This window comes from Jaculus jaculus, chromosome 1, assembly GCF_020740685.1.
Source record: "Jaculus jaculus isolate mJacJac1 chromosome 1, mJacJac1.mat.Y.cur, whole genome shotgun sequence".
Taxonomy (NCBI): Eukaryota; Metazoa; Chordata; class Mammalia; order Rodentia; family Dipodidae; genus Jaculus; species Jaculus jaculus.
The window spans coordinates 202,757,552-202,782,019 of NC_059102.1; the positions used below are offsets into that span (position 1 = coordinate 202,757,552).

The 24,468-nt window shown below is 42.3% G+C and overlaps 3 protein-coding genes across 4 annotated transcripts in view; 1 reads left to right on the forward strand and 2 right to left on the reverse strand.

The window, feature by feature from the left end:
• Nucleotides 1-21,122, forward strand: part of Wwc2 (WW and C2 domain containing 2) — a 250,300-nt gene extending 229,178 nt beyond the window's left edge. For both annotated transcript variants that reach the window (XM_045141686.1, XM_004657110.2), the window contains exons 22-23: nucleotides 14,535-14,662; nucleotides 16,101-21,122. In XM_045141686.1, the coding sequence (XP_044997621.1) occupies nucleotides 14,535-14,662; nucleotides 16,101-16,167 (195 nt within the window). In that variant the 3' untranslated portion in view covers nucleotides 16,168-21,122. The remainder of the gene's footprint in view (nucleotides 1-14,534; nucleotides 14,663-16,100) is intronic.
• On the reverse strand, nucleotides 19,228-20,685 carry Cldn22 (claudin 22). Its single transcript, XM_004657067.2, has one exon. The coding sequence runs from the start codon at nucleotides 20,537-20,539 to the stop codon at nucleotides 19,877-19,879; it is 663 nt and encodes a 220-aa protein (XP_004657124.2). The 5' UTR covers nucleotides 20,540-20,685; the 3' UTR covers nucleotides 19,228-19,876.
• A 916-nt stretch (nucleotides 21,123-22,038) lies between the features above and the next one.
• Cldn24 (claudin 24) lies at nucleotides 22,039-22,695 on the reverse strand. Its single transcript, XM_004657109.1, has one exon. The coding sequence runs from the start codon at nucleotides 22,693-22,695 to the stop codon at nucleotides 22,039-22,041; it is 657 nt and encodes a 218-aa protein (XP_004657166.1).
• Between the last annotated feature and the right edge of the window lie 1,773 nt (nucleotides 22,696-24,468).

The window sequence follows — 24,468 nt, forward strand, 5'->3', positions numbered from 1 at the left end:
CTCATGTGACTTTGTGCATCTGGCTTTACATGGGTATGAGGAAATCAAACCCAAGCCATTAGGCTTTGCTGAGCCATAGCTCTGAAAAAGTCTTGCATTTTTTTAAAAGACAAGCCACAAGAATTAAAAATCTATCCATAAAGAAAATGTAAGATCTATATAATTCATAGATTCCACAAAATTTTCCATGAACAACAAATCTTCATTCTGTGCACTTAGAGGATACACCCACTCATACATTTGGCTAACATCCTCTATTCTAAAAGCAAAAGACATTATCAGAAAAGAAAACCACAGGCGAATTTCATTTATGGCCGGAGATACCAAAAATCCTAAGTAAAATACTAGCAGATAGTATCCAACAACAAATTTGCTTCAATTGATGGTGAACTTGGGAGCTGTGGGCAACTTGGGGAGGTGGGGCCTAGCTGAACAAGTTGGTCACAGAGAGAGAACCTTAAAGTTATATCTAGTCCTTGGTAAAGAACTCTACCACATAGCCAGGCGTGGTGGCACACACCTTTAATCCTAGCACTTGGGAGGTAGAGATAGGAGGATCACCATGAGCTCAAGGCCACCCTGAGACTACATAGTGAATTCCAGGTCAGCCTGGGCTAGAGTGAGACCCACTTAAAAACAAAAAAAAAAAAAAAAAAAAAAAACCTCTACCACATGATCCCACAGCCAGGATGTTCTGCGTAAGTAAGTATATGGGGCCAAGCAAGCATGGGCTAAACCCTCTGAAAGTATCAACCAAAAGAGTTTTCCTTTAAGTTGTTCTCCCAGTTATTTTGATCACAGTGAAGCAAAAGTAACTAATAGGTTACAGATTTTATATCATTCTTCTATTTACCCCTTTTGCTGAACTCTTACTATCTGCAATAACTTGCAGATATGTTTACTTTTCTCTGACTTGCAAATTTCTGTTAATGGATGCAGCCATGATACCTGCTAATAATGGAAGCTTTCTTTCCAACCATTCTGCTTACTTGCAGCACTAATCAGGACTCCTAACACAGTGTCAAAGAGTGTTGGCTCATGTGTCTGTGGCATGTTTTAAAGGAATGACTTCAATGTTGTATATTTAGGATCACCTGTGGTGGTACTGTTTATCAAGTTAAGGAGTTTCCTTTTTCTATTTTACTGAGAGTTTTAAATATAAACATTGTCTTTTATCAAAATATTTCTGCATTGGGCTGGAGAGATGGCTTAGTGGTTATGCGCTTGCCTGTGAAGCCTAAGGACCTTGGTTTGAGGCTCGGTTCCCCAGGTCCCACGTTAGCCAGATGCACAAGGGGGCGCAGGCATCTGGAGTTCGTTTGCAGTGGCTGGCAGCCCTGGCGTGCCCGTTCTCTGTCTCTCTCTCTCTCTCTCTCTCTCTCTCTCTCTCTCACTCTTTCTCTCTCTGTCGCTCTCAAATAAATAAACAACAAAAAAATTAAAAAATATATTTCTGCATCCATTGTCCAAATAGTTTTACTCTTTAATGTGTTAAAGTGATTTTAATAAATCTTTGTTCAATTTAACATAGTCTGAATACATTTTAAACATAGTCTGAATGCCTTACCAGTAGAGTCAACTAAATGCCTCCTTGGATGCATCAACAGGCCTTGTATTTCCCACTTGGTAATGCTCACGTCCACAAGGCAAAAACTTGACAGTAGAATTCAGAATTGCCCAAGAGTCCTTGGAAGATCATGGGCCTTTTCAATTTGGAATAAATTAGAAAGGTCCAATGGAAGAGCACTTGCTTGACCCGTGAGAGTCTCTGAGTTCCACCCTGTTAGTGCAGGAAAAAGAAAATTTGCAAAGATGTGATAGCCAAGATCTCCTTTACCTTGTCCAGTTTGGGAAACTATCTTAAAAAGAGTGGTTAAATGGTACTTTAGATAGCAGTTTATGGTTGCTTAGTCATTGAATAATAATGCATGACTCTGGACATTAAGCTTTAATGATTATACTCCTCAGTCCATAGACATTACATTGCTAGAAATTTAGTTGTTGTAATAGATGATTTCTGGTCCATGTTATCTGATGAGCCAATGCTTGGCTTAGTTTGAGAATCACTTTATATACTGAGATAATGAGGAAATAGATTCTTGGTCTCTTTTTAAATATTTTTATCTGTTTATTTGCAAGCAGAAGGAGAGAATGCACACACCAAGGTCTCTGACTACTGCAAACAAATTCCAGATGCATACACCACTTTGTGCATCTGGCTTTACATGGGTACTGGGGAATCAAACCTAGATTGTTAGGCTTTGTGGTTCCTTCTGAGCCTTCTCTCCAACCTCCTGGGTCTCTTGGGATTATGGAAGAGCCTGAGATAAAGGTGGCATCTGTGAGGGAGGTAGACGTGGATACTAAGCCTTAAGGCACTAATCCTCCATGAGGCCATCACTTCTCAATGGCCTACTTCTTCATATTGGTGTAGTGGCAGTTAGATTGCAATGTAAATTTTGTATGGAACAGACACTGTAAACATAGTGCCAAGCCCTCTGCCCCTCCATAGGTGCTTCCTGTACCCCGTGGCAGCTTTACAACAAGCAGCAATGGAGAAAAGGCTCAAAGACAAGGTGCACTGATACTACTTTTCAAATGATTTGATTGCCTAAGCAAAAAGTTTATTTCCTTATTGTTATTAATTCTGTGGAGATATATATATTTGTACCAAGAGCATTTCTTTCTCTCTCACTGAAATTTGTAATAACCAGCTCTGTGAAAATAGAGATGATCTCACATGTGCCTTTCATTATGGCCACAGAAGTAGGTAATAACCATTGATGTATCTCTCCTGCTTTCTTTTCACTCCTACATCCGCCTGTGAATGCACACATGCGCACAACAGCATGCATGCACATACACGTGCGTGTGCGCGCACACACACACACACACACACACACACACACACACACCTTTCATTTCTATCATTTTCCTGTGACTTTAGAAGTTTGCAAGATTTTCAGCAGGCTGATCATAAAGTGCCTAATGATGAACACAGAGCCTGCCAACTGCCATAAAAAAAATACGGCTCCCAGAGAAGCAGTGAAGGAAGCCAGCAACAGATCCCAGGTCTGTTTCCCGTGTCAGGGCAAACTGTCGGGCCTCAGGTCATACTCCATAATGTTCCTCCTTTGTGACTGAACATCTCTTTTGTAGCTTGCAATAAAAACCTCCATGTTAGCATTTTACACTGCACAAGTCCCTGAGGAAGCGAGATGCTGAGGAGGGTAACTTAAGACTGGGTTGTGTTCCGGGCACCATTCGGCCTCTTAACATGACAGCGAGTAAATCACAGGACTTTTCTGCAAGTCTGTCATGTACACCTAAGGCTAATTATCCCCTTCTGGAATCTAGAGCCCACCAAGTGGTTTCTGGTGCTCATGAATGGGGCAAGAGGCAGAGCCATGCTGAGAGAAGACTGGTTTCTTCCAAAAGCATCTGGTGATAACAGAGCAGGAGGTATCATTTTTTTGTGTGTGCTTGACTTTTTAGAAGGTTAAATCCATATGTTAACACTTTTAAAAGTTAAACTCTACTGGAAATTATATCAAATATATTAACATAGCTCATTTAACAAAATCTTAATGATTACATTGAAATATTCCATACTGAGATTTAACTGCCTGCAGAATTGATGGACAACTGATAAAATTTCTGAGATACTGCTTGTCAAAGAGTTTGAAGGAAAGATGAAGCTCTAGGTACATATATAAATATAAATACAAGGACACATAGAGTGTTCCATGAAGTGTTCTCGTTCAGCAGGAAAGGGAGTATCTTCATGCATTCCACAGTCAGTCTTGTTCTCTGTGAAAACACTGCTGAGTTTCAAAGTAACTTCAGTCATGACAAAAATGTTGACAGTTAAAAATGTCGACAGTTTAAAATGTCGACAGTTAGAAATGGCATCAGCCATTAGGCTACTTGGAGAAACATTTGGAATAGAGCTCTACAAGGGCACGGGAGGTTCCTAGTTCTGTCATGTGCAAGACAGCAGAATGCCAAGTGGGCCCCGGAGCCTGTAGTATTACTGATCTGATAACATACGTCTCTGGGAAGGAAAACTGTCTTATACTTCTTACTGCATAGAAGCTGGCATGTATACTCCTGCTCAAAGTTCTGTTCAAGTCAGTCAGTAAATGGCTTTCAAGACTGACTTATTCGTGTTGGTTTTTGGTTTTTGTTTTTCAAGGTAGGGTCTCTCTCACTCTGCCTCAGGCTGACCTGGAATTCTCTATGTAGTCTCAGGGTGACCTCGAACTCTCAGTGATCCTCCTACCTCTGCCTCCCGAGTGCTGGGATTAATAGGCGTACGCCACCACACCCAGCTAAAATTGACTTATTCTTGTAATTTATCAAGGATTTGAATAGCACCATTACTTTAGTATAATTACTAATTTAGCAATTTGATATGCTACAGAATAGTAGAAGGTGTTTTTGTATGCATACTAAGCCAGTACTTCCTTACTAAAGATAGCTCTTGACAAAGTAATATAACAAACACATCTGTCCCCTTTGAACTTGAAATACATAAATTTGTACTTCCAAGTAAGTATCTCACCAATTGTAAAGTAATTAAGAAAGTAGTTAGCAAATATGGATTGTTTGTTTTTAAATAGACAAAAATCTTTGTAAATGGATTTTTCTGTATGGTAAAAAGAGCCCACAAGTTGTTGTAGTACATTATGGTCAATAAAACACTAGGGATGCCCTGTCATGGATGCTTAGTCCTCTGTAAATATATGAACATAACCAATTCTGGAATAAATAAATGATTTTGCAAAAGTTCTTTCCTGAGAAAAGTTAAATGTAATCTATTTTTGTTTTGAGAATATGTTTATAATTAAATAAAGTTAAACTAACACATGTATTGTAGTAAATCCAAACAAGCAGAATTATATAAAAACAAAGTCTTAAGTCCCAGCAAACTGCTCAGAAGGCTGCAGCAGGAGATCACAAGCTTGAGGCCAACTGGGAAATCTATCAAAACGTCTCAAAACAAAGTTTAAAATGGGGGATAGGGAGGGCTGGAGAGATGGCTCAGTGGTTAAGTGCATTTCCTGCATAAGCATGGGAGCCTGAGAGGCCTAAGACTGAGAGTTCAAATCAATCTCCAGAGTCCACATAAAGCATAGGTAGCAAGCTCCCGAATTAGTAAAAGGAGACTCTGGATCAAAACAAGACTTTGCAGAAGAATTATTGAGCAGGACATGAGACCTTCCACTCCAGTCACCCTAGAAGTGTCCTCAGCCACAGGCTGGCATATGGGGTACCACATATACACACACACACACACACATACATACATACATACATACATACATACATACATACATACATACATACATACGTGCATACATGAATGCATGCACGCACACAGACTGGGAATGTAGCCTGGTATTAGTGCGTTCTCAGTAAGTGGGAGACCCTATGTTCAGTCCCTAGTACTATGAAAGAAAGAAGAAAGAGTGGAGCAGGTAAGAGAGAGAAGAAAAAAAGAAAAGATCTCTTAGAGTCCATTCTCTAGATGTGGCCACTGTTGACATTATAGTCCATGTTTTTCCAGATTTCCAGTCCTTTATTTTTTATAGGCAGTCTCTCTACATTGCCCAAACTGAACTTGAACTCACGGTTTTCCTGTCTGTTTCCTGAGTGCTGTATTTGTCACTTGAGGAAATTATACAACAACAGGATCATAAAAGATATGTTGTTCTAAAATATGCTTTTTTCCTCATTTAATTCTAGGAGGATGAACAACTTTTTCTATTCATAAACATTGCTGTAATTCATTAAGATACTTACCTATAGGTCTGAAAGGATGTCTTAGTGGTTAAGGTGCTAGCCTGCAAAGTCTAAGGACCTAGGTTCACTTCTCCAGGACCCACGTAAGCCAGATACACATTGTGGCACATGCATCTGGAGTTCATTTGCAGCAGCTAAACACTGTGGAATGCCCATCCTCTTTCTCTGCCTGCACCTCCCCCACCTCTCAAATGAATAAAATAAATAAAAGATATTTACCTATATAGAGGTCATAATTATTTAACATACTAAGAATGATTTCCCAAAGTTTTAGTTATAAATAATGAAGAAATAAATGTTCTGTACAAGTTTGTACCTTTTGGGGTACAGTACTGGTTACAAAGAATAAATTTCTACTAGAGGGATTGCTGATAGTTTCAATTTACCTATGAGCTATATTGCCAGAGATCTGGCCTTTTATCATGGCTTTTAAGCCTGAAGACCTTGTTCCTTGACTTCCTGGCCTTAACAGTTGTCTGAAAGAGTGACTGTGTACAGGAAGAAAAAGGTCCTAATTCCTTTTTGGCCAGCACCAGTCTTATCTCCTTCTTAAGTTTATAACTACCCAAGTTGTCACAGAAGGGGTTGGCTTTTCGGGTCTAAAAGGATCCGCTTGTCCACCAGCTTGGATTACAGGCTACAGGCTGAGGCCCTCACAGAGCTGTTGCTACTTCTGACCCTGTGCTGATGGCTTTGCTCTTGGCTGAGTTGATTGCTCTTGTAAGACGTTCCTGGTTGCAAAAAGCAGCAAACAGGTACCAATATTCTAAATGTTCCCAACCATTTCCTTCAGAGCTCTAGCTGTAACCACTGGCTTCTACTCAGCAGTGCCACATTTCGTATTCTGTCATCAGGTGATCTAAGCCTCGAGCCTCTCACTCACATGGCTGGTGTCCTTTCTGGAGCACATACCAACCCTGCCTGGTAAGGGATTCTTTCCCCTCTGCAGGTAGCTGTAAGCTGAGATGTGAACTTCAGGCCTTTAAAATATTTACAACCTGGTGGGTAGGAAAAGGCATTACTGTTTGTATGACAGTGAAGGACCTTGTGTGTTTATTTGCTATTGGTGTTTTATCTTTTCACTTCTTTGTGTTCTGTGCCCCGTTTCCTGCAGTGTCTTTTTCTCCTGGAAAGTCACCAGCACTCCTGTTGTGTGGGGCACACAGTGAATGATGGTGCTGGGATGAGCAAGGCAGGTTAAGGCCCTTGAAGGAATCTCCAGTCTTGGAAAATGGCTGGTCGTTAGGAGGTAGGCCGACACTCCAAGCAGCAGATTGAACAGTCCCCGCAGCAGGAATGAAAGTGGCAGTGGTTTTTGTTACTTGGACTAAAAGGACCAAGAAGGTCAGTTATGACTTCCTCCAGCAAGTATCAGTCATCTGTGTCTCTACAATGTCCTTGGTGAGAGAGGGGAGAGTTACTCTGTAATAATTTATTTATTTGCAGAGGAAGAAAGAGACAGACCGAATAGGCACACACGGCCTACAGCTGCTGGAAACAAACTCCAGATGCATGTGCCACTTTGTGCATCTGTCCCTATGTGGGTACTGGGGAATTGAACCCTGATCATTAGGATTTGCAGGCAAGTACCTTAACCTCTGAGCCATCTCTCTAGCTCCTAGAATTCCTCTTCTTAAATCTAAATCTAAAGAGATTCCAGAAGACAATGCATGTGATAGTCCCCATGCTCAGTTGGTTCACTTCCCATTCAGTTACCTGTGGCCAGCCATGATTGAAAGAATGTTAGCTTTTAAATAAGTGTTATTACAGCATATTGTTATAATTGCTGTACTTTGCTATTGTTGCTAATCTTTCACTGTGCCTTATTTGTAAATTCAACTATTCATTCAACTATATTTTGGTCTATAAGAAACACATGCAGACTAAAGTAAATTGGTAGAGAAAGCTATCCTATGCTAACAATCAAAAGAAAGTGAGAAGGGCTGCAGAGATTGCTTAGTGGTTAAGGTGCTTGCCTGTGAAGCCTAAGGACCCATGTAAAACTCTCCAGATCCCATGTTAGCCAGACACACAAAGGTGAGGCAAGCGCAAGGTCACACGTGCCCACTAGGTGACACAAGCACCTCGAGTTTGATTGCGGTGGCTGAGGCCTAGGCATGCCAAGTCTCTCTCGCTCTAAAGTAAAAAGAAAAAAAGTAAGAGTAGCTACATTAACTTCAAACAGAGCAGAGTTCAGAGCAAGAAAAGTTATAAAGGAGAAAGAATCTCTGTCTCTCTGCCTTTTTCTCTCTCTGTCTGTCACTCTCAAATAAATAAGTAAAAATAGACAAAAAAAAAAGGGATTAAGAAGAGCATGGTATAATAAAGAGGTCGATTCTCTGAAAAGACATAGTTAGTCCTTAAAATGTACATGCCCAAGAGTCAGTGAGTATGTGAGGCAAAAACTAGGGATGACAAAGAGAAATAGATGACTATTACTGTTGAGACACAGCTGAAATCAACAGAACTACAATGAACCAGATGTTAAATGGACATTGACAGACTGACCGATAACAGCATATCATACATTCTTCCTAAGCTTACACGGTGCAGCACTCAAAAAGAAAGAGCAAATCACATTCTAGTCAGGAAGCACATATTAGCAAATTTTGAAGAATATAGGAATAATACAGTGTCCGCTTTCAGATCACAGTCAAATGAAACTATAAATCAATAACAGAAATAATGCTGGAAAATTCCAAAGTACCCGAAGATCAAATAAAACAGTGCTAAAAAAAGAAAAAAGAAGAAATGTCAAGTGAAAAGACTTGTTGAACTAAATAAAAATGAAATCAACATATCAGAATTTGTGGTGCGGTAAAGAGAGGCATAGAGAGACATTTATAGCACTGAAGTAGGAAAGAAGGTCGTGCTAAAAGCACCACCGAAGTTTCTGTCTTCACAAATTAGAAAGTAAGCATAAGAAAAACTAGACCTGAAATGAATGGAATTGAAAGAAAACCAGTAAGAAAAATCAGTTAAACCAAAAACTGATTCTTTCAGGAAAAAAAAATGAATAAAATGGAAGAACTTCTAACTAGGCTTTAGAAAAGGGGAGAAGATGCCAGTTATTAGTACCAGAAGTGAAAGAACAAACATCTCTACATGTCCCGTGGCCATTAAAGGAATGGTAGAAACAACTCTGTGCGCATAAGCTTGATTGATTTCTTGAAAAATGCAAACTGCCAAAAATCATGCAAGAAAATAAATTCCGATATGTCTATATCTATTTAAAAATTTGAATCAGGGTTGGAGAGATAGCCTGCAAAGCCTAACAACTCAGGTTTGATTCCCCAGTACTCACATAGAGTTCATTTGCAGTGGCTGCGGCCCTGGCGTACCCATGGTCTCTGATTGTCTTCTGTCTCTGTCTGCTTGCAAATAAATTTAAAAAAATTTAAACAGTTGAATAATAACATGGAAACAAAAAACAACATCCCTAAGTGGGGTTAGTAGTGTATTCTACCAGAGAGTTAAGGAAGAAGTTATATCTTTATTATCTATAGATTCTTCCAGAAGAGAACTTAGAGGGGATGTTTGCAGTTCATTCCACGAGGCCAGCACTATGCTAATTCCAAAACCAGACAAGGGTATTATAAGAAATGGCACACACCTATAGCCTAAATTATTTGGAAGGTGGAGGCAGGGTGATTGCTTAAACTCAGGAGTTTGAAGGCAACCTGGGTAACATAGTAAGACCATGCTTATAAAAGTAGAAAAATTAAAAATGTCAGTGGAATAAACTATAAAAAACAAATATAAAAGTACAAGCCAATGTGTCAAATACACATGTAAATATTTTCAACAAATATGAGCAAATTCAACAATGTTTAAAATGAAACGTATGCCATCATGAAGGGGGGAATAAACCAGGCTTGCCAGGCTGTATCAACATTTAGAGTCAATGCAGTCCATCATATGGGCAAGCTACAAAAGGAAAGTCACAAGTAGATGTAAACAAATTAGCAGAATTCAACACCATGGCTGGGGATGTAGCTCAATTAATAGAGTGCTTATTTGGCATGCCTGAGGCCTTGGGTTCAATACCCAGCACTCTGTAAACTGGGTATAATCCTAGCACCCAGGAATGTGGAGGCAGCAGAGTCAGAAGTACAAGGTCAACCTTGGTTTCATAGTGAGATTGAGGCCAGGTCATATAATAAGATCCTGTTTCCAACAGAAAAGCGGGGCGGGGGGGGGGGGGATAGGAGGGAGGGAAAGGAAAAAGCAAGCAAGAAAGAAAAGAAAGGAAATCAACAGAATTCTGTGTCTATCATCATATTTAATATTGAGAAACAAACTTTCCCTCTAAGATCATAAGTAGGGTAAAGGCTTCCTAGCACTTTCTGGTTCTCTTGTACTAGAAGTTCTACATAATTCAATAACACACATAAACAACACACACAGGGAGGAGGGAGGAAGGGGGGGGAGAGAGAATTATGTGGTTTAGGAAGTTAAAAATACCTTTGTTCATGAATGTCATGACTGTCTATAGGAAATGTCTGAAGGGATTGATCCCTTGTCCATCTCTTTTGGGGAAATGGCTCAGTGGTTAAAGGCACTACTTGCAAAGCTGGCTGACATAGGTTTGATTCCCCAGATCCCACATAAAGCCAGATGTTTATGCGTTGTGACAGCAGAATTCAGTCATGGGTAGGGGGGATGGCCGGTGGCGGTTGCAATGCCCCTGAATATTCCCAACCTGTGGCTCTTAAAATCTTTCCACCACCACCCCTTCCACAAAATTCCCTGGACCACTGTGGGTGTGTTTTAACTCTACGTTAGTCTTAAGCTCTCAGTAGCTTCTGGACTTTTGCTTTGATACATGTTGAGTATCCTCAGTGTCTGCCTCCACCACCCTGGCGCAGGTTGTCAGGCTCTCCATGGAAGCAGCGCTCTTGCTCATCTCACCAGTTCCTCTGTGGTCTCACCTGGGCCCTACCTGATGTGTGAGGGGTGGTTCTTCTCCTGCCTGGGAGTCAGCTATCTTTTATTGTCTTGTTGGTTGTCCTCAGTTCTCACTGCCTTCTGAAAAAGAACAGATTCTCCAACAGAATGAGATCAGGACAGGTTAAATGGGATAGGCATTGTTAATTTTGAAAGATTTTGATGGATGTAGTCTGTCTTTGGGCCAACAACTAGTGGGAGCTTGCCATTGGAGACCATAATCTTGGTCTCCATAGAATTCAGACTTGGTTCCCAGTTCCAGCTGTGGGTTCCTTTCTACTGAGTGGATCTCTTATCCAATCATAACAGCATGGCAACTTCTTAAAAAAACAAAACAGGGCTGGAGAGATGGCTTAGCGCTCAAGGCTCTTGCCTGCAAAGCCAAAGGACCCAGACTCAATTCCCCAGGATCCATGTAGGTCAGATGCACAAATTGGCACATGCATCTGGAGCTTGTTTGCAGTGGCTGGAGGCCCTGGAATGCCCATTCATTCATTCTCATTCATATACTTTCTCTCTCTCTCTCTCATAAATTAAAAAAAAAACAAAAACACATTCTTACCTCCTTGTTTTTAACCCAAATGACTAGAAAACTTAGATCTTCATCAAAACATCTATGTGGATGTTTACAGTAGATTCATTCTTGACTGCCAGGACTTATAATAAACAACCAAGATGTCCTTTCAGTAGGTGAACAGATAAGTAGCCTGTGGTACATCAAAACAATGGAATATTGTTCAAACTAACTAGGGTATCAGGATGTGAAAGCACATGGTGGAACCTTAAATGCACATTACTAAGAAATAAATCTGAAAGGACTATACTATCATTTCAATAATATGACAGCCTAGAAAAGGCAGAAGTGGAGTTTTTGTCAGGGGAAAGATAGGCGGAGCACAGAGGAGGATAAGGCGTGTAGAATCTTCATGCTCTGGGAATCTGCTTGATACTGTAATGGTGGATGCATGTTCTCACAGGACATCCAGCACCAAGAATGAGGCCTTGTGTAAGCTTGGCCTTGGGGTGATAAGGAAGTGTGGGAGCAGTTTCACTATGCTGATGGAGGGTATGCTAAAGAACCTGGCCATGGGGGTTGGGGGCCAAGAAGTCTGGAAACTATTGCCTGCTCAATTTTTTTACCAGTCTAAAATAGCTATCAAATTGGCTTAATGGCTTGCTTTGGGGGAGCCGGGGAAGGGACTATTGTTGAGTTTTGTTTTGGTATTATTGTTGCTGAGACCATGCCTCATTCTCTAGCCCAGGCTGACCTGGAACTCACTCAGGAGCCCACAGTGTGTGTCCTTGAACTAAACAGCAGTCCTCCCCCAGTGTGCTGAGTTGACAGATGTGAGCCAGAACAAGTTCCTTTTTTTTTGTTTTGTTTTTTGTTTTTTGTTTTTCGAAGTAGGGTCTCACTGTAGCCCAGGCCGACTTGGAATTCAATATGGAGTCTCAGGGTGGCCTCGAACTCACTGCAGTCCTCCCACCTCTGCCTCCTGAGTGCTGGGATTAAAGGTGTGAGCCACCACACCTGGCATGAGTTACTTTTTGTTGGTTCTGTTTTGTTTGAGACAGAGCCTCCCTATAGTACTCCAAGCTGACCTGGAAATTCTGTGTAACTCAGGCTACCCCAAACTCACAGGCTTCCTACCTCACCCTCCAAAATGTTAGGATTTCAGGCATAGGCAAGTCTCATGAGATCTTATCTCAAATACAGATGGATGCATACCTGAAGAACAGTATCTGAGGTTGTCTTCTGGCCTCCATACAGTTTTACACACCCCACATGTGAACACCTACACAACACAAAAGTATATATAAAAAATCCAAGTGTCCATCAGGTGGTGATAGCACACCCTTTAATCCCAGCACTCGGGAGGCAGAGATAGGAGGATCACCAAGAGTTCAAGGCCACCCTGAGACTATACAGTGAATTCCAGGTCATCCTGGGCTAGAGTGAAACCCTACCTCGAGAAACCAAAAAATAAAATCAAATAAGATAAAAAAAATTTTTAAATCCAAGTGTCCACTAACAATAGAGAAAAGAAATGTTAGTACAGTTGCACAGTACAGAACTATACAACCATGAGAAATATGAAGTACAATCCCTTCTAATAATGTGAATGATTCTCAAAAGCAAACTGGTGAGCCCATTACACCCTGCCATTCCAAGTACAGAGAAGGTAAGAGTGTCCTCTGCTGGTAGAACTCAATGCTGATAATGCTCCAGTTATACCTCAAAGGGCACTAAGAGGGCTCTGGGACCTGGCAGGTACCTGCTGTCCTTCACCTGCTGCAGGTCACATGGTGTGCTTATTGTGTAATGTTCTTTGAGCTCTTTGTTTACATGTGCAGTTGCTTGGTACGTAAATTGTACTTCAACAAAGCTTTTTAAACGGCTAACATAGACAAAAGGGGTTGAAAAGAGAGACTCAAAGTTTATTTGGGGCTGGGGAGATGGCTTGGTTGGTAAAGTGCTTGCTGTGAAGACATGAGAACCTGGGTTTGGATCCTCCGTGTCCACATGAATGCCGGACATGGTAGTGTGTGCTTGTGATCTCAAAGCTGGGAGGCTGGGTCCCCAGGGCTAGCTAAGCTAGCCAAGTGGGTGAGCTCCAGATTCAGTGAGACATTCTGTCACAAAAATAAGATTTGGGGGGTCTGGGGTACTGGAGGGATGGCTTAGCAGTTAAGGTGTTTGCTTGCAAAGCCAAAGGATCCAGGTTTGATCCCCCAAACCCAGATGCACAAGGGGGTGCATGCATCTGTGCCGGGCTCCTTCCCGGGCAGGTAGGTAGTGCCGAGGGAAGGACCAGTCCTGCTGGTTCCTCCCTAGGGGTTGAGGGGATGACGACCCAGACCTCTCCTGGCCACTGGAGAAAAACCACACTGAGTCGGGAGGCTTTTCGAAGCAAGAACACACAGAACAAACTCATTTTATTACTCTGAGCAGTTGCCTATATCATGTTGGGGACCAAGGCAGGGATTTTAGGACGGGTGGGGGGGGGCGCGGAGGTAAGGGCTAATAGTAAACTGTAACTATTGAAATGGTAATTACAATTGCCATGCGGAGGTGGCAGGCCAGAAGCCATTAGGCGTCTTGCTGAGTCCTAGCTGGCCAGAGACAGGTCGCCAAACTTTAGCTAGGCTCAGGAAGTTCCACTAGACCTCACGCCTGGGCCTTTCAGAGCCCAACACATCTGGAGTTCATCTGCAGTGGCTGGAGGCCCTGGCGCACCCATTCTCTCCCTATTTCTCTCCCTCTTTCTTTCTCGCTCTCTCTCTTTCTCTCTCTCTCTGTCTCTCTCTCTCTCTCTCTCTTTCTCTCTGTCACACACACACACATACACAAATATAATAAGATATGGAGTGATTAAGGAAGATACATCAACCCTCTGGCTTCCATACACATACATGCACTGTACATGCATACATGCAAAAAAACAAATAATTAAAATTATATTTACCAAAATGTTTCCAGAAGCTACTTCTTAAAAACTTAGCTAGTGGTTTTCAGTTTCTTTTTTGAGGGTTTTCAGGTTTCCAGATATAAAATTGCCGCATGTTTTGGATATAATGAGAATATTTTAATTATTAAAATAAAGTTGCCCCAAATCAGACTGCCTGCTGCCTTGGATTGAATTAGTCTTGTTGGTGTTGTGCCCTCTTGACACCCTTGGCTGCCTTGTGTGGCCACCTGGCTTTGATCCATAGTCTTTTCAGCCTTGCAGCATGTCTTAGGGTTTCTAATCAGGTTTTTATGTGTTTATTTCCTCTGCCAGGCTGAGCAGTCAAAAGAGGAGCAGAAGCAAGATTTGAATGCAGAGAAATTAATGAGGCAAGTCTCCAAGGATGTGTGCCGGCTTCGGGAGCAGAGCCGGAAGGTGCCTCGGCAGGTACAATCCTTCAGGTAAATGGCAGCACTAAGGTCAGCTTTTCAGTTGTCCATGTGGTCTGCTTGCGTGGGAGCTCACCTTGTGCTGTTGTGGAAGTGCCTACTGTGTTCATTCCCAGTGGGACTATGCAGATGTGACACACTCTTGATAAGAGGCTGGTTCCCCAGGAGACCCACCCCACCTCTTAGTAGTCTGAGCATATCTCATTGAGAACCCTTGGCCCAGCATACAGAAGGTGCAAAAAAAATGAGAGATCATTGGTACGTGCTGGGAGATTGCTAGGCACTCCTTAGCCATGACACCAGGCCTGGCACTGTGCTAATCTGCCCAGTAGAACAACAGAGAACAAGTGCTCCCTCCTCCTCCAGAGGGATTCCAGTCTGAGAGGACACAGTTAGGCAACCACACCATTGCATTGCCAAGTGGAAATAGCTACTGAAGGGGTAAGTAGGGGCTTGTGAGAGCATGCAAGAGGAGTCTCGGTTTGTGCAGGGCCAGGGCTACAGACACCAGCAAAGGCAACTGAAAGAGAAGCAACACTGGGTCCAACATACCAGATCTTCAGGCACTGGGGCTGGTAGGCATACACAAAGCATGGCTGGACCCACAAAACCTGAGGTCAGTACCAGCTGCCACATATGTAGCAAGCTGCCCCAAGCGAGCGTGTTGGGTAGAGCTGGGTTCATACTCACATGGCATTGGGTGCTATGCTGAAGGATTTCAGCTGTGGCTTTAGGTGGTAAGAGAGCTGGGGGTGTCTAAGCACAAAAGTCCCAGATGGGGTAGACATTGTGCACTGTCTCTGGGGGAAAGGGTGTCCCTCCTTCCTTACAGCTGCCAGCACCACTGAAGTATGAAACACACTCTCTAGGTACATATGTGCTGGTGGGATGTTATGTATGTTGTGAGGTTTGGTGAAAGGATAGACTGCTGTCATCCTTAGTAACCACACAGTGTTAACATGAACACCATTCTGTCCTGTCCTTCTCAGCTTATCTGTGCTTTAGGAGGTGGATGGGTTTCCCTGTAAGAGAGCCGAGTGTCTATTCTACTTTTTAATCATGGTATCACTTGCCTTTTTTACCTGAATTTACTTGGGGTTGGTTTTAACCATTTTCCCTGGTACTATGGAGTCTATAAGGTCTCTGGGGAATTTCCATGCAGGTATTTGGCCTGTTTGAATCCTACTTACCTGGTTTAGATATACCCATACCTAGACTGAACCTCTGGTGGATTACAAATGAGCTTCTGTTGGAAGTCTCTAGAGGAATTTATGGCTTGGGCTATAGGTTATTTACAACCAGAGGGACTATTCTTCCTGCATTTCCCATCTCTGAAAGGCAAGGCACCCATGACCATAAATAGAGATGGTGCTAGGGTTCTTGGAAGTATTTTATTACTGCAGGATGTTCAGCATCGCCTTCAATTGCTTCTCTTTTCTTCCCCATCTAGGGAGAAGATAGCCTACTTCACCCGAGCGAAGATCAGCATCCCGTCCCTGCCAGCTGATGATGTGTGACCCTGTGGGTTAACACATTGCTTCTCACCTGCTCTCTTCTGAAGGAGGGCAAAAGACTGGATATTTGTTTTGTTTGGAGACTGTCATGTTTTGTTTGTTTGGTGTTTTATAACATAACTGTCATGTCTTAAAGAACTTTCATTTCATACCAGAATTGCAACAGACTAATTTGTAAAGTACTTTGAATGTAACTTATATGTTTAAGAGAGAAAAAAAAAACAGATAACAAAAATGGTCTAATCTGGTGCACAAATGTTTTACAGTATGTGTGTGTCGCCATTGGGCCTCATAGTGCAGAGAGAACAGAGAGGTGTGCAGCACTGACCCACCAGGCTGACCATGGGGAAGCAGCAGGGGGACCAGCAGAAGGCCATTTGTTGCTGTGAGCACATGGGCAAGGAGGCAGGCAAAGTTTCTGAGCTAGAAACCAGTGCTTTCTGTTGGAGATACGCACAAGCACAGAGCTCTGAGTCCACCTGAAATAGGTGGACTCTGAGTTTCCATCAGCTATATCTGAACACTTTGTTCTCTTAAAGCAGTTTCCTTATTGTCCTTTAATAGCTCTCTAAAGGAAAACCTGAAATACTGAGTGCAAGAGTACAAGAAACAAGCCCAGTTCTGCTGCCTACATGAAAGAGCTGAGTGAGGCAGAAGGAAAGCAGGCACCACTTCCCCAAGATACACTAGCCTGGTGCTCATAGAATGAGCTGCTGCTACTCGCAAGCCAAGCCGCCTTTGCAGGTGTTCATAGGGGTCTCTGGCTTTCCCTTGGGCTCTGAGGAGAGTCAGCACAGGCCATGAGCAGGGGGACATGTGTCTTCACTGGTTGAGGCCAAGAACTGAGGAAGGGGTGCATCTTTACTACATCAAAGTTGCCAAAAAGAAAGAGTTTAATCAAATGAAATTTCATACTTAGTAGAAATTACTTTACAGCTCTCACTCTCAGTTTTAGGGGATTCTATCTGTAATTCCTGGCAAGTAGTTGGAAACAAAAGAAAGAGTATGCCTGAGGGTATTGCTAACACATAATATATATATATAGTCTAGATGAACAACCTCGAGATAGAAATTGACCAGAATGTCCTGATCTCCAGTTTTAATTTGAACTTATGCAACCCAGACACAACTTAAAACAAAAAAAAGTAAATAAGTCCCCACTATAGCTTTGCCAGCATAAAAGCTTTTTAGCCTATATAGTTTTAGGTGACTTCAATCATGCATGTTATTTAGTCTGTTGTACTGAACGAGGCAATTTTTGGTTACCTATCTTATATATCAAACTAAATTATTTTTATGTTTTAATGCAAATAATGGGCCCCTTAAGGAAAAACAAGTTCTGTTTTTCCTGCTAGAATCATCACTAGCAGATTTTTTTAATCTAATTATACATATTTTAGAAAGTTCATTTTATCAGAATCAAAATTTAAATTCAGCCCAAACTTCAATTATTAAGTTTCTGAACCTAAAACTCCAATTTTTTCCCCAAATGTTTCACCACTTATATGCAAATTTCTTCAAAGCTATAACTGGATGTGACACTACTTTTGAACAAAACTAGCCTAGTGGACTGCATACGGTCCTTCAAGGCTGCCCCTCTTGTTCTGCTGAACATCTAAGGAAAGCTAGAGGAACACCATTCATCCTTGTCAAGGTCAAATGTGAACAGCAGAAGTTTATTTAATGTAGAACTAATGAAGGTCAGCTGTTTTCAGCTTCTTAGTTTGACCATGAAAATGTTTATAGAATTTTGTGTTGTACCGTACAATTTTATTTTCTTCATTTATTTATTTACGGTCTTATTTATGTTCTGTTTAATATATAGTTTGGTTCTGGCCATTTTAAATGTTGGACATAGAAAAGGCTATATTGGAGTATTTACAGCTTTATAAATCCTCATGAGATGAACCATGAACTTTCTGTGATACAAAAACTTTCAGTCAAGTGTTAAATAAATTCTGTCTCAGGCTGGTAATTAACAGTTGTGACCAAGAGGCTTTGGTTTCATTTTACAAAACTTGTTGATTTCTAACATGAGAGGAAAACTTCTTTTAATATAACCCTTTATCTACACTTTAAACAAAAGCAATAGCAGTATGCATTTATAGGCAGCTTTTAATAATCCTGTCATATTTGTACTAACCTAAGTGACTCACAGTGACAAAGCATTTTACTAACTTGATCACAAAACCATATGAGCAGATATGGATTTTAATATTATAAAACTATTTTTAAAACATAGAATTTATTCTGCACAGGGTAAAAGGAATTGAATATTTAGTTATCAAGTTTGAGTTATCAGTATGTTACTACAGTTTTATATATTCAGACTCTTAAATGTCAGGTACAAAAAGAATTTTACTAGCCAAATGAACAAAGTAGAGCTGATGCTCTGTAGCATACAAATCAAATAAATTTAAAATCTCAATCTCTCTCTCTCTCTCTCTCTCCCCCCCCCATGGCTTTATCTATATTGTATTAAATATCAGAAGCTCAGGACTGAACTAAATATTTAATCAGGTTAAATTCTGAACACGTTTCTGTTTTAATTTGTATTGTTTGTAAAAGTATGCAAATATATCGCATAGATTACCTTTGTTCTCCGCACTTTTCATGTGTTTGCTGATGGAAAAAAGTTCAGCCTTTTTGTTTAAAAAAAAAAAATCAAGCTACATATTGCCTAATACTGTGTTCACTGCTGTTTATTGTTTGGTTAATTTCTCTGGTTGGCACAAACACAAGAGGTTACTTGAATCATGTACCAAGCAAATATAAAATGCTCCATGAAGAATTCTCCAAGCCAGAAGTTTGTTGTGAAAAGTTCTTATTTGGACTTTATGTATTGCGGATAAGGAGATGGAATCTTTTCATTGCGCAGAGGAAGCAAAGGGCTCCACCGGGAGGGAGCGTGCCGCTGCGGTCACACCTCCTGAGTTGGCAGTGTGCTCCAGCAGGAGGCAGCTGTCCCAGGAGGCCCTCTGCCCATACTGCCAGTCAAACCATTCATGCCCACTGTGACTGCTCAGAGCCTGGGGCAGTCAGAAAGGTTGACCATGGGTACAGAACTCGGAGCACAAGCAGAAAGGAACACATTCATAATCTTCAAGAAGACAAGGTGCCCTTCTGTGCCTGAAGGCACGAATGGATGTGGCTGACTTGGGAAAGGCTCTCTAGAGGCACTGAGGTCTCTGACTGAAAAAAGGATGAAGTGTCCCATATTCTTCACTTCTGAATCTTAAAGAAGCCAGCAGTTTTCAGTTTAATCAGATGTCATGCATTTTAAATATCCAGTGAGACCTTAATTTCATTATAATAGGTTGTCTTAAACACTCGAAAGAAGTAAATGGTGAACAGTAACATTTCCTATTGACCAAACGATTCATCTCCATGAGAATAATGCTTTCAGAGATACGTAAGTTTTATTTAGCAATTCTCACTGTGCAATCACAGCCTATTTTAAAATTGAAGTCCATGCACTGTAATGACTGATTATGTTAGGTCCTGATTGGTTTTGATCTCCAAGTAGAAAATAAAAGTGATTTACTAGTCTTGGAAAAAAAAAGATTGTATTTTAAGAGGTTAATAGCCACAGGAGGGGAAATGCATTTCAGGACATTATAAGCATAGTGGCTGGGTGACTAGCAGGAGATCCTACCACATCCGGTGCCAAGCTAGTTCCTACTGAAGAACAGACGCCAGTGATCCCTCGGGCTTAGGAGTCTGGGTTGCTGTATTTCATCTCCAGTTGTTGACAGTGATCTCGCATTTCTGCCACTGCATAGTGGCCCGAAGCTGCAGGAGCTGGGCTGGAGCAGCCTGCACAGTGAAGCAGACACCCTCCCAGCACCAGGCAGAAACCAGCAAACCAGCCAAGGAACAGGGCTTCCCCAAACTCCCACCTGGGCACAATCTCCGGGATGGTCTCATCCCAGAACTCCTGGACCGTCATGTGGGCCACCCAGGAGACTGGAACGAGGGCTGTCACTCCCGAGGTCCAGAGCAGGACTCCTCCCAGGATGAGCAGTCGCTTCTTGAGCCCTTGCTGTCTTTCTCCAATTCTCAGGCAGTCCAGGCCAAAGCCGGAGACCAGCAGGCCCAGTAGCCCCAGCCCATTCGACAGAAACATTAAGATCCTGGAGATCCTGAGCTCAGCTGGCAAGGCCAGGAAGGAGTCAAAATCCTTGCATTGCCTCCCCACTTCCTCTTGGATGACGCAGGTTTTCCACAGCCCCATGGTCCAGTTTTCCATTTCATTTAGGTCCAGGTTGAGGTTCCTCCAGTGTGGCAAGTAGTTGGTGAGGCAGGAGAAAACCCATCCCAGCAAAGATAATAAGAGTGCAACGGACTGCATTGCTGTTCGAAACACTAAAGCCATTATAAAGTCCTGTGAGCTTTAGCCAGCCTGACTCCTACCCTTCGGTTGCTGTGAAAAGAAGTGTGACACTTGAGTTATCACTTGCAGAGCTCAGAAATATTTCTTCATTGTGTATATAGGAGGATTCTTGCCAGATCTGCTATTGTTTGATTCCATGTTGAAAAGGTTTCAGAAAAGGATAGGGAAATACTGCTGCAAACCAGTAATGCTAAGGTGTGGCCAAGTCTGTGTTTGTGTCCTGTGGGCTGAATTTTGTAGAAAGCACACTTGTCAGTGAATTAAAATTAAGTAGCACTAATCCTCCTTACATTGTTAAGGTATAAATGGCTTTCATGTTGTCCCAACGACTCTTTGACTCTTAACACGTCAAAGCATTAAGTCTAAATGCAAAAATGTTTAATTGAAGGTTTTGGTTCAGCTCCTCCTGCTTTGTATTGTGCTAATTGAACCTGTCAAATTTTCATCTGTTAAAGTGTTCTCACATTTCAATGAGTATGTTATGATAATAACTGGGTGTTACCATTTAAAAGAAAAAGGTTCAAGAGAAGAATTTCTTAAGCAAATAAATCAGTCTTATCAGAAATCTCTCTCAACTTTAAATCAGGCCTGTTTATAAAAAGTCTCTTTGGCTTCATGTACCACATAGCGTAGGAAACAATACTGAGCTGAACTGGAGGTCTATTTCTCTACATGTCTTTGTGTTAAACTCACTCACATGTGCATAAGCATTTGTTGGGGTTCCCCCCCTTGCTGAAAAATGCTTTCTATGTTGTGGAAAATTTAAGCAATTGGACTTTTAAGGTCAAAAATCAACGCCTTTGTTCACTAAAACAGATGTCCCCACGTTTGTCATTTTTAATTGAGCACAGGAAAGGCTGACAATATCTAGATCTCCTTTGGAATTTTTTTTAATCTGAAGCTTTTGAGGAAATGGGTGAGAGAGGAGATTGGCTATTATTAAAATCTGAGGGGACCACAATGTGCTGAAAACTTGCAGTCTCATAAAATTAAACTAGTTTCCCAGGAATTTCTAAACATAAGGTACTTTTGTCTAAAAACCAAAGTCATTGTGGAAATGACACTTTGGGTCTGGCTTACAATGTGGCTTTACTAATCCAAAGCACTTAAAAACAGTTCAGATCATTTTCTTTTGGAAGCATAAAGAAGTTATTTCCAGCTGTACATAGCCACACAGCTTTTGGGTACATAAGGAATACATCAAAGCCCCAGACTAACTACCCTGGACACCCACCAGCATATACTCATTCAGATAACCAAGTCTTATGACATTTTTCACTCTTACTTCTGGAATGTTTGCTGTAATAGTTTCCTCTTAGATACAGTCCTCCTTCATTTTCAGACTTGAGAGGCACAAGTCTAATGTAGAAAAATAGTTATTAACCAAATCTGTGCTGCTCACTTTTTTTTTTTTTATTTAACAGTGACCTCATGGCTATCACAGTGGATAAGAGGGACATGACTCTGGCCTTATCAGTATCTTACACTCTGGGATCTTCAGTTCCATTTTCCAGGGATGGATCTCGCATTTCTGCCACTGCATAGTGGCCCGAAGCTGCAGGAGCTGGGCTGGAGCAGGCTGCACAGTGAAGCAGACACCCTCCCAGCACCAGGCAGAAACCAGCAAACCAGCCAAGGAACAGGGCTTCCCCAAACTCCCACCTGGGCACAATCTCCGGGATGGTCTCATCCCAGAACTCCTGGACCGTCATGTGGGCCACCCAGGAGACTGGAACGAGGGCTGTCACTCCCGAGGTCCAGAGCAGGACTCCTCCCAGGATGAGCAGTCGCTTCTTGAGCCCTTGCTGTCTTTCTCCAATTCTCAGGCAGTCCAGGCCAAAGCCGGAGACCAGCAGGCCCAGAAGCCCCAGCCCATTCGACAGAAACATTAAGATCCTGGAGATCCTGAGCTCAGCTGGCAAGGCCAGGAAGGAGTCAAAATCCTTGCATTGCCTCCCCACTTCCTCTTGGATGACGCAGGTTTTCCACAGCCCCATGGTCCAGTTTTCCAGTTCGTTTAGGTCCAGGTTGAGGTTCTTCCAGTGTGGCAGATAAGTGGTAATAATGGCTAAAACCCATCCTAGCAAAGAAAATGAAAGCCCCACAGTTTGCATTGCTGTTCTGAAGAGTAAAGCCATTACAAAAGATCTTAGGACTTGCCACCCTATAGGATCTGCTGTCCTTTGTGGCTGACAGTAGTGTGATGAGCTTGATTCTATGCTTCCTGGGATATAAGCTTTGGCCATTAACTCTTTGGATACTCTGAAATGTGTTTTTGTTCCTCTTGAATATAATGTTTCATGTAAAGGGTAAGGAGTCTGTTAAAAACTATGAGTTAGGCTTTCTGATAAGGATTTGATCTGTTACCTTCCAATTTGCTTGGTAAAATTATATCCCCAATGCTTGATGAGTATAAGTCTAAGGATGAACAAAGAGGGCTCTATGACCCCTCACCCTAAAGCACAACAGAAATCTTTGTGCTTCAATATGGATTAATTAGATTTTAAGTGGTGATAAAAAGCCAGCTCTTTCTACAACAGGACTTCATTGTAATAGCTGAATCTGAGATTTCAGGGATGCAAAACAAGGCTTTGTAAAGAAAGGTAGACTGTTTCCCTATAATCTTCATTCTTCTCAGACTTCCTTAACCTACACAAGAGCCTGGCCCACTTTCCTGTGTGTCAGAGGGCCTCACTTGGAACTTGGCAGAAAGGTTTCCCTCAGATTCCTTTGAAAGGTAGAGGCTGGTTCACTGGGTTAATTAAAATGGGAAGGTTGATGCCCAGAAGTACTCTGCGAGGAAGGGCACATCCTGGGATGTTCCAGCCTTCACTCTGCTGTTTTGTCTGTCCTCCTTAGGACTCAGGATAAAGCCAGATGTCTCACGGTGCTTTGATTGTCCAGAGCTGACCTGTCCTTGTCATTCCAGCTACAAAAACAGAGACATCAAGGCTCCTGACAGTTCCAAGACAAAAGTCTGGTATGAGAATAATAGCCACGCTGGGGCTGACCTCTGAAGCTTCATCTTGTTATTTTGGTTCAGGCCACACCTTGAGAGCATACCTCTGCAGAACATGACCCTTTGGAGAACACTGGGCCTACCAGGCCAGGACAAAAGGCCACATGTTCCAGATTCCCAGAAATGCCCCAGTTCCAGCAGAGCCCAGCTCCTCCTAGCAGGTCCCCATGTGGCCAGGCCATGCAGGATCCTACAGAGGTGCCCCAGCTCTGGACAGTTCTAACCTGGTGAAGCAGAACCACTGGACCACAGGGCTTCACGGTGCAAAAGATGAGCAGTCCAAGATCAGAGGGGATCATTCATGACGTTGATGTAGACTCCAAGGCTGGGGAGAAGGCTTAGTAGGTAAAATGCTTGCTGTGGAAGCACGAGGACTTGAGTTTGGATCCCTAACACCCATGCAAGAACAGGCATGGCGATACATGCATGAGATCCTAGCACTGGGGAGGTAGAGACCGGAGAATCCCTAGGACTTGGTGGCCAAACCAGAAGGCACTGGGTTCAGTGTTGACCTCTGGCCTCCATGTACACATGGGAGCACACACACACAAATACCTGTACTGGGCTGGAGGGATGGCTTAGAGGTTAAGGTACTTACCTGCAAAGCCTATGGACCCAGATTTGATTCCCTAGTACCCACATAAGCTGGGGCGTACCAAGGTTCTGGGATAGTTTACAGGACTGGAAATGTGTTTGCAGCCATCATTAGAAAATAAGTCTGTGGGCTGGAGAGAGAGATTAGCAATTAAGGTGCTTGTCTGTGAAGCTTAAAGACCCAGGTTTGAGTCCCCAGATCCCATGTAAGCCAGGTGCACATGGTGGTGCATGCATCTGGAGTTTGTTTGCAGTGGCTAGAGGCCCTGGCATGCCCATTCTCTCCCTCCCTCCCTCC